Source organism: Ctenopharyngodon idella, chromosome 24, assembly GCF_019924925.1.
Source record: "Ctenopharyngodon idella isolate HZGC_01 chromosome 24, HZGC01, whole genome shotgun sequence".
In the NCBI taxonomy this organism is placed as follows: Eukaryota; Metazoa; Chordata; class Actinopteri; order Cypriniformes; family Xenocyprididae; genus Ctenopharyngodon; species Ctenopharyngodon idella.
In genome coordinates, this window is record NC_067243.1 from 13,161,839 (window position 1) to 13,173,001 (window position 11,163).

At 36.2% G+C, this 11,163-nt stretch overlaps 1 protein-coding gene across 1 annotated transcript in view; it reads right to left on the bottom strand.

Annotated features, from left to right (window-relative positions):
* syt9b (synaptotagmin IXb) overlaps window positions 1-7,631 on the bottom strand; it is a 29,874-nt gene extending 22,243 nt beyond the window's left edge. Inside the window, exon 1 of the mRNA XM_051884938.1 lies at window positions 7,138-7,631. Coding sequence (XP_051740898.1) covers window positions 7,138-7,285 — 148 coding nt within the window. The 5' untranslated portion in view covers window positions 7,286-7,631. The remainder of the gene's footprint in view (window positions 1-7,137) is intronic.
* Window positions 7,632-11,163: the final 3,532 nt, after the last annotated feature.

Here is an 11,163-nt window from a genome sequence, read left to right on the forward strand (position 1 = left end):
TTTCTCTCTCTCTCTCTCTCTCACGCCCCTTGAGATGGTTTCTCTGAATTAGGCCACCCAGACAGAGATGCTTTTAGTGTGGACTGAATGAATCCCTGTCAGACCACCCTGCCTCCTGCATGCATTTCTGTCCACTCCCATCTTTTCTCCCTATACTGGGGAGAAAATATATATATGTTCAGACTACTTTTGCAGGTTATCACACCTGAGACAGGAAGACTTAGGATGCACTTAAAGTTATAGTTCAGTCAAAAATGATGTAATTCTGTCATTATTTACTCACCCTCATGTCATTCCAAACATGTATGACTTTCTTTCTAGAGCACAAAAGGAGATGTTAGGCAGGATATTAATGGTGCTTATGATAAAGTGATCAGGGGCTGTCAACCTCCAAAAATGACAAAAAAAGCTCAATAAAACTATCATAAAAGGCACCGTTCACTTTGATTGTATGGATAGGAGCAGTGTGAACATTCTGCTAAACATCTTTTGTGTTCTGCAGAAGAAGATGATTAAATAATGACTGAATCTTTATTTTTGCAGTAAATATTACATTAAAACTTCAATAGCTCAAGTGTTGTACACTAAACATTTAATTTTTTTTAATGATTTGAGGCTTAAAAAGTCAAGAATTTCTATAAAACATCTTTGGTCCTTCAGTTTTTTATAATAATTAGCTATACTTTCCAATAAATCATGAGAAAATAGCATTGCACTAAAATATCAAGTGCTGCCCTCTTGATTTGTCTGTTCTGAAATTTCATGAGTGCTCATAAAAGCGAGCACATATCATTTGACAAAACAGATCCTCCTGCAGGCTTCACACAGGGAAATCATAAATTGAACGGATTAATCATTTCTTCCTTTTGTAATGCTGTCAAGGTGTAATCAGCATTATTAGCATTCAGCACTGTTCCACAGACTTTAATAGACTCTGTGGGATTTCAGTGACACAGTAAATTAACCACAGGCTTCATTTGCGTAACATCGCACTAAACTATGTGCATGACATTCAGCACACTTCCAATACAACAATATCCAACATGTCACAATTAGATAGCCATTTTGTGTTACTTAAGATGGGATAAAACAATCATATTCTAAAATAAACCTGATCTCATAAGAAAAAGTAACTATTTTAAAAGGTGGTGATCAGAGCTGGGGAAAGTAACTTTTATAAGTAATGTCTTACAATATTTCGTTACTCCCTAAAAAGTAACTAATTAGTAACTAGTTACTTATTATGGAAAGTAATGCAGTACATTACTTTACTTTTTTCTCCCCTTTTTAAAAAAAGTTGTATTTTTGGTAAATGTAAAGGCCCTTTCACACCAAAAGTGAAATGAATAAGCCTCAGGCTGAAGGAAATGCAAATTCACGCCTGTACAGTAGAGGGCGAATCCCAAACAAACCTTTCAGCTGAGCTGCCATTCTGGATTGCAGAATAATAAGAAAGAATGCAGGACAGAAAAGTTCAAAACTCATGTTTCAACAATAAAAACAAAACAAAAAAGTGAGATGAGTAAATGCGGCGCACACAACGCCTCTGCACTTACTGACGATTTCTCTCAACATGGGGACAGGACAGCTGTCAGTCAATACACTTGCATTACTTTACTAGTTACTTGAAAAAAGTAATCTGATTACATACCTCACATTACTTGTAATGCATTGCCCCCAACGCTGGTGGTGATTTCGTATTAATTCATACATGTGATCTGTACAAAAATTTACGAATTTTAGAAAGAAAAAAAATATGAAGGTCCATCCCTAAACTTAACTTGGGACATAAGCAGATCGTACAAAAGTATATGAAAAAGATTGTACAAATTCATACGAATTAGCTAACAATTCAGCAAACCGTAAAATACTGTAGGTTGTGAATTACCATGAGAGCGTGTTGGCTAAAATATAAAATAAAATATATGCACTAGAAAAAAAAAAAATCACATTCTCTACAGCTACTGTGTACTCAGGGTTACGATTCGGACATATGATATGAATAAATGATGCAACAGAGAACATGCTCTGACTAGCAGCCTCACTGGGACACATATTCAGTGCGGTAACATTTCATGCATATTGTTTCAATACTCCAAAGGTAAGCTAAATAGGACACCAAGCTTAAATTTGAACTGAAAATGAAGATCATGCAGTGTAGAGTGTACTGTAAATATTAGAGCATGTTCCAATGCTAAATCTAAGCAAATCAGATTTATCCAAATAAACTGAATTACTGAAATGATACAACAGTAAAAGGGGAAAAATGGCAAAAGTGGTAATGATATTTACTTCAATTTACAACATAAGGAAACTTTTGTGGGAAAAAAAGCCTCAAAGAAGTGACTAGCAGCTGAGCTGCTAATATCTCCTATCTAATGAAGCAAATGTGGGATATTGTTACTGATTACCTGTTTTTGTACAGTGACCGCTTTTCTGAAGATGGCTACAATATACTTAAAAGGTACACTATGTACTGTTTTGTTCAAAAGTAACAAAATTTAAATAATGAGTCAATACATCATCAATCCTTCTTCCAAAACATGTTTTTGTCTTACCCTGATTCTCTATGGTAAGTCTATTATAAGTGTTTATATTTTAGACCTTAGCGGTATGGTTTTCGTGGGAAATTACGCAGTGTTGGGTAAGTTACTTCAAAAAAGTAATTAATTACTAATTACATCATCAATGTTGTATTTAAAATACTTTTCTAATTACTCTGTCTGAAAAGTAATTTAATTACTCAATAAGTAATTCAACTCATTACTAATTCTTAAAATCCCTATAAACCTTGACCGGATAGACAATAGAAAGGAAACTCTTTTAATAATTTAAATATGAGTCAAACATGGAATAGTTTAGCCTTTTATAGCTTTTTAAAACATTTTAGATTTATTAAAACATATTATAATACTTAAATTTATTTAGTAACAAATAGGGATGTCACTATACCAAAAATCTAGTAGTCGGTACCGATACCACTAAAAGTGCACAATACTCGATACCAAAGTCGATACCACGGTAAAAATATTTAAAGATACAAAAAAACAAAAACAAAAAAAACATGCTATATATTTTTCAGGTAGTCTAATAGTAGTAAGTAAAAATACCACAGAAATTTAATTATCAAATATAAAATAACTCTGCATAGTCATAACTGTATAAATTAAATATAGATTAATCCTTATTAAAGCTTTTCTTTTGTTGTTTGATTATCATTTATAATACAGACAGCCAATAGTAGACAGTAGCATGTTTCAAAGGTAATGCTGTTACACATGCTGTTCACATTCACATAACCAACGCGAATATACGCCAAGACGGGCATTTTGACATAAATGTGTGTGTATTTGAACGTTTATGTGTAATAAACCGCAAAAATTTGACACTCGCGAGAGGCGGCTATGTGTGTGCGCTTTGGTTGAGAGCGCACTGACTGAAGACCGTCTCTCAGAGAGCGCGCACAGTTTTTTCTCCCTAGGACATAGCTTACATTTTACCGTAATGTTCTTGCCTACCTGTGTCAAAAAAGTGAAGTGGTGCAAAGTTGCGAACTCACGTGCAACTGCACTACAGCTAACGACTTTAAAGAGGCAGTGTTCACTTTTACCTTTAGACGACAAATTTAGATTTGTCGTCTCGTGTTTTATTACGAGACAGAGCTCGTAATAAAACAAGAATCAACATTGGCTTGGCTTTTCAGAGATGGCGAGAACTGAGGGAATTAAAAAAAAAACTGCCATATGTGGCTCTCTAACAGAGTTCATTGTAAAGCATTATCTATAGTGAAGGCTCATTTCATTACGGTTGTTGTAGTGCTGTGCTGGAATTATTTATTTTCAATGAAATACCATGTTTTTTAAAGGGTATAGCTACAGTAACGTCTTCATCTAGTCAGCTTGAGATCCTTTCCATCTAAACTGGATATCTCTTAAGCCTCTTAGTTTTATGAGCAGTAGGATAATCTCTTTCTTTTTAGCTATGAGAAAAAAACATATTCATCAGCAGAGTCATGCAGAGCCGAAGCACAACCAAAACAATGTTTTTTCTGCAAAATGCATGCAGTTTTGTTTTTTAACTGCTGGAGGGCCAAAAGTTACATAGTGTACCTTTAAAACATGAAAAATGAAAGAAATCATAGCATTCAAAATTTCAGCCAATGCCCACCTTACAGTTAAAGCAGCCAATCACATGTTTGTCAGACAAATGAAAGTCCCGCCTTAAAGTTTAAACTGCCAATTGCTTTTTTCATAGAGGCGTTGTTTATTTTTTTATGTAATTGGAGCTAAAAAGCACAATTTATGACCTACTAGTTATTTCATTCATAATTTGAAATATCTATTTAAACTGCAACACTGACAAACATTTTAAGAGATTATGCTTGTTCTCCATTCAAATATATGTAAATTAGTTTCCAAGATGGCCACTGAGCGAACTGACTTGCCAAAAAAGGGATTTTGATTTAAAAAGATCAAAAACAATTGAGCGTGTTGACTCAATGTGGATGTTTCTTCATTTTAAGGCATTTCCAACAAGCATTCAGAAAGAACAGTGCATCTCTATGGAAACATCTTCATGTTGCATCTGTGATGGTTACAAATATGGAAACTAAAGATTGCGTCTCATGGTTTCAAAATGATTTCACAATCCCACAAGACACTAAACTCATTTCTAAGCTCTGACATCACATTATTCACTTATCCAACACAAGATTAATGACACTGGCTTAAAACGAATTTGTTTACCATCACTTTCCGAAAAAAGAGATTGCATTCTCCTTCCTCCAAGTCTTTTGTGTCCTTTGAGCAAAGATGAACCCCACTTTTACATAAGAAACAAAGGAACCTGAAGCCTCCTGCTGAGGTAAGCACACCTGAATGTCTACAAGAAAGGTCAGGACACTTGCCAGAGAAGGCAAATTATAGGATTTAGGGTGTCAAATAGATTACAGCCAGATTTTCCAGACAAACTGCCTCTTACTTTGCATGTTCATTTTAATAAGCTAGACACACAACAGTACATTCCCAGGGATCATGCTGTTATGCATCTTTTTAAGCAGGTGTCTGCTTGAGCTTTAGCAGGTGTGACATAAATCCAGACACGTTAGCATCTGGATATTTGTTCACATATGAACACAAAAACACTATTTAATCATTCTTTATATGCGTGATGTGCACGCTAACGCATTTAGGTAGTTCGAAAGACCATTTCAACCTCTCATGAATGTCTATTTTTATTTCTAGTTGTGTAAATCCAGGTGGCAGACTGCAGATGCTAGCAAATTAGAAGGCAAGATACAAAGTTTTTTTCTGCCACAGGGTAGAAAAGTGTTTAGATATTGACCAATCGAAGACTTTTATGACAGTCCAGATGTCAACGGTAGAAGAAACCATAGGTAAGGGTAGCTATGAATAAATATATGACTCACATAATAGTACACAAGCTTCACAGTCAATAGCCCTTCACTGGTGCATTGCTCATGGATGTGATATAAACTTTCCCTTGTAAGAATGAGACACTGTCTTTCCTGCGTTTGGGCCGTCAGTTACACATAGACCTGTCAATATGTGTCCACACCATGCCATCTGAACTGTCCATAAGTCATCCATTACAGTGATGTGTTATTAACCTCTCAAAGTGCCAGATTCCCTTGGGTTCCATTACAATAGACTTTCCACCATATACAGGCACTTTGCAGCGAAGCATGTGAACTCCCATCAGGCTAAGAGTATATTTACTGGGTTCCTCTGAACCCAGCTGTTCCCTTTCATTAAATTCTTGTACAATCCATCTTGAGGGACCAAATTACTCGTATGAATCTTTCTCCCATGGGTCTGAAGGCCTCGTGTTAACGGATGTCAATGCAGGGTAATCACAAAGGAGAAAGTGTACAGAGTAGCAGGGTGGGGTGGAATCCTAATGGCTTCCTGTCGACCGTTCTGTGTTTCTGAGGATGAAGACGACAGGATCTGAGGAGAGCCTATGATCTATGAATGAAGGTTCAGTGAAGCTAATGTTTAGTTTAGCCCATATACTTTTTACTGAATCAAGCAATGGTCTATTTCTGACATCATGACAGGATGCTTTGGGGATTCACAAGTTTCCTGTGAAGCCTTCCAGAAACACTGAATACCTGTATAATGATTTTATGCTTAATTTAACTTCTGAATGCATAAACATACATACAAAAAACCTTATTAATGTTCCTGCAGGTCGTGCATTAATATTATTGCTAAAATTACACTGCATCTGACATGCTGCAGCATTAAATCTGAATGAATGTAGGCTGCATTTCCAAATGGTAAAATACAGGACAGCCCGAAATAGGTCATTAATACTGGACTGTGGGGATTGATGATTAGGGCTTGTTTTTTGTGTGTCTGTGTGTGTGTAGTTGTCTTGACTTGAAGTAAAATAGATATATTAATATAGAGAAAAGAAACTAAAAGCAAACAGACAAACAATAAATAAATAAGAATAATGTAATATAGTCTAAATAAAAAAAACAAACAATCCCAATAGCCTACAAAAATTGTTAACATAAAACGTTAATCATTTTAACAAAGGACCGGTTAAAAAATTATATATATATATATATATATATATATATATATATATATATATATATTCACATATTACTTAGAAAAAAAAGAGAAAAGTCTAACAGAAAACGGAATTGTGTATAACCTAAACCGGAGCATGAGTCAAAAATTACAAAAATAAAAATAAACAAATAATAATATCAGTAAATAAGACATTGACAACATTAAAAGTTGTGCCTATTTTTTATAGGCTATCTTAATAAATACTGTTTGCTTTAGATAATGGGTGGGGTTACTTTAATGACAACGAACTCCATCTTCATCAATGCTAGCTGCTAATTAGCTGAACATATAATAAAATTTACATATTTTAAACACGAAAAGTCGCGAAAACCTTTCCTGATAACTTTCTAGCGAGTAAAAATACCTGAAAGTGCCATGACAGCAATTAAGTTTAAGGTTCGTATTTAGTTTGAGAGCAGCTGAAAATGACTGTTTAAATGTGATCTGTGGCGTTTTGATTAGTTAAGATACACGAAACCTTGTCAACACGGTAAACATAATGTTTTAAACAAGAATAAAACACTGTCCTCACCAGAATCCGAATATCTCGGTCTCCCAAGATCGCGAAAATAGTATGTGAAATCCAAGCAGTTTTCATTGTGCACCTCTCCTCTCGAGCACAGATCGGACAGAAGCTCCAGCGCCTTTCCACAAATCTCATCCTCTCTGTCTGCAGGCATTTCCCACCAGCATCCTTCTGAATGAAGACTTCTATAACGCCTATCGAGACACTGCTGACCGCCGCTTCCAGCTTCTGACAGAGCTCTTCATACTCGCCCAGACCAATCCCATAAGGAAAGTTGTATTGAACAGTGTCCAGTGGTGTTCAGGTCAAGCCCACAAGTTTGCACTCACGAGTATGTCTATAGTTGAGTGCATAGCGCTCAGTAACACTGGTTGAATTCACTCAGTCAGCTGGGCTACACCCGAAGAAAACAGCAAGTGTCGGCGGTGAATTGCATCTTCATGAATGAAAAGCTGTTGGCTGGCTCGCATCTCCCTCAAGCCTTCTGGGATCCCTTGTCTTCTGCCAATCTAAAACTGCTCCTCCCACACCAGCTTTGCTCTTCTCCACAGACTTCTATTACAGGATCATTTGGCTACAAAATCCCACTTGTGCTCCTCAAATCCATAATAAATCAAGTTGCCAAGAAATTGAACAATGAGAAGGGAGAAAAAATTCTGCCAGAATGGTATCAGAGAGTAACTTATTACTTTTTTTTTTTTGTTAAACAACAACATAAGCAGCTGCTATAGTCATAAAATACAAATAAAAAGGTTTTGATGTGTTTTGTGCACAGATACTGATGATATAAACTTTACGATAAAAATGTATGATTAAATTTACGATTAAAAACAGTTAACTGTCGTTGCCAGAATTTGAAAATACAGTGATGCATTACTGGCTGATATAGATATAGTAAAATTAATTTTTTCTTAATAAAAATAAAAATGTTTCTTGCATAAAATATATAGGCCTATATAATATATATATATATATATATATCTACATTTTATATATCTTAATATTAACTGAAAATATATTAAATATTAAATAAGTTTTTATGTATTTACATTATGTAGCCCCACCCCTTTTCAACGCTTCGCTCGTTGTCTCTTGACTTCCAGTTTGTATTTCCACAGCGATCTTATGTATTTATGAATAAATTGCTCGTTTTAAAATCTTCCAGGTCTACTGACATTTGCTTTTACAATTTTACAATTTTATGCACAAAATGAGCTCATTTCAAATTTGATGCCTGCTACAGGTCTCAAAATAGTTGGGATGGGGGCATGTTTACCATGGTGTAGCATCTCCTCTTCTTTTCAAAACAGTTTGAAGACGTCTGTGCATCGAGGTTATGAGTTTCTGGAGTTTTGGTGTTGGAATTTGGTCCCATTCTTGCCTGATATAGGTTTCCAGCTGCTGAAGAGTTTGTGGTCGTCTTTGACATATTTTTCGTTTAATGATGCGCCAAATGTTCTCTATAGGTGAAAGATCTAGACTACAGGCAGGCCAATTCAGCACCCAGACTCTTCTACGACAAAGCCATGCTGTTGTAATAGCTGCAGTATGTGGTTTTGCATTGTCCTGCTGAAATACACAAGGCCTTCCCTGAAATGGATGTCCTCTGTAAACCTTTAGATACTTTTCAGCATTCATAGTGCCTTCCAAAACATGCAATCTGCCCATACCGTATGCACTTATGCACCCCCATACCATCAGAGATGTTGGCTTTTGAACTGAACGCTGATAACACGCTGGAAGGTCTCCCTCCTCTTTAGGAGGACACGGCATCCGTGATTTTCAACAAGTCTGACCATAGAACACTTCTCCATTTTAAATGAGCCTTGGCCCACAGGACATGACGGCGCTTCTGGACCATGTTCACATATGGCTTCCTTTTTGCATGATAGAGCTTTAGTTGGCATCTGCAGATGGCACGGCGGATTGTGTTTACCGACAGTGGTTTCTGGAAGTATTCCTGGGCACATTTAGTAATGTCATTGACACAATCATGCCGATGAGTGATGCAGTGTCATCTGAGGGCCCGAAGACCACGGGCATCCAATAAAGGTCTTCGGCCTTGTCCCTTACGCACAGAGATTTCTCCAGTTTCTCTGAATCTTTTGATGATGTTATGCACTGTAGATGATGAGATTTGCAATCTGACGTTGAAGAACATTGTTTTTAAAGTATTCCACAATCTTTTTATGCACTCTTTCACAGATTGAAGAGCCTCTGCCCATCTTTACTTCTGAGAGACTCTACCTCTCTAAGACATCCCTTTTATAGCTAATCATGTTACAGACCTGATATCAATTAACTTAATTAGTTGCTAGATGTTCTCCAAGCTGAATCTTTTCAAAATGTCTTGCTTTTTCAGCCATTTGTTGCCGCAGTGCCAACTTTTTTAAGACCTATAGCAGGCATCAAATTTGAAATGAGCTCATTTAGTGGATAAAAGTGTAAAATTTCTCAGTTTAAACATTTGTTATGTTATCTATGTACTATTGTGAATAAAATATTGGCTCATGTGATTTAAAAGTCTTTTAGTTTTCATTTTATTCAAATTTGAAAAACGTCCCAACTTTTCCGGAATTCGGGTTGTAATTTATATATTATAAAAATTATAATATATAGGCCTAATTTTTGATAAATAACAAAACTAATAGATAAAGTTCACCCCCAAACAAAGGACTGAGGTACAGTAACTAACAAAACAACCGGTTGAACATTAATGAAATAAAAACTTAATCAAGTTTGAGAAGGATGAATGAACTCCGAGAGCCTCAAATGGAAAGCTGAATCAAATATGTATTCACTTATGTAACAGTCACCATTGTTCCGCTTATACACATTCAATGCACTTTGTCTTGTCTGCGCATGAACTATAAGAGACATCAGGATAATCCCAGTTTCTTGATGGATTATGACTTTGTCAGCAGCACGGATCCAATATCATTCCCAATACCAATAGTCCTTTAATGGAATAGTAAGGCTTCTCTCACTCCAAGTATATAAAGACTCAGGCATCTAGAGCTCTATCACATGCCAAGGAAACATCAGAAGACTTAAGTGGATTCTCTTCTCGCCCTTCCCCTTCCTCTGGAGCCGTCCGTGGCAGCTAATAGACTGAAACTCCACACAGACTCTCCTTGTGTTCCGACATAAACAATTAACCAATGTGACGAGATGTACAAAGACTTAAGTCAAAGCTTAGACAAGTGCAGACTGTCCCACATCCAAGAATAAAGGCTAATGAGATGTGTAGATTCCTCACCCCTGCTTTCCTTTTACCCCTCTCTCTCTTTTTGCTCCTATCTATGGCGGTGTGGTGCCACATCTTGTGTTTTAATTAGCTCTCACACTTTGTAAGTGCCAGCCATTCTCCACAGAGTCAACAGACAGAGCTGTTCTCTGTGATAATGCAGGTTCTGTGTTTCCTGTTGGATTATTCATACGGGACTAATCTAGAGACCAGTCATGTCTCTCTACAGCTGTTCTGTCGCTTTGAAAGAAAGCAGTCAGCTTAGTGGCACGGCTAAGTACGGTTGGCCTTCTTCTACCTTTATGTAGGCTATGAACAGTTTATGTGCTCTGTTTGTGTCTTTATAAAACAAAAAGAATCGTTCTGCTGGGTAGGGTTGAAGTTTAAAGACTCAGACTAACTTTAAAATGTCTTTTGGGATGTGTTTTGAGAGATACAATTATGCTGACAGGGCACCGTACTAAAAAAAAAACGAAACATCTAGGAGTCAAATGACATTTCGTTCAATAAAAATGATTGTTAGTTCATTGAGTGCAGTTTGTTTACCTTTTAACATCCGTCACTGCTATGTGTTTTGATGAAGGGATGTTTTAATAAATAGACTATGACAATTTAAGTTATAAAAACTAGGATGTTTTTCCACTGTAGATAAATTTTGTTCTAATTTTAAAGCTGTTCCTTCTGATCCTTATTGTATTTGAGTCATATCAATGTCTCTTTCTTTTGTAAAATGTTTTGGTCGAAAATGTCACACACCTTTCAGTCTTAAAGGGTTAGTTCACCCA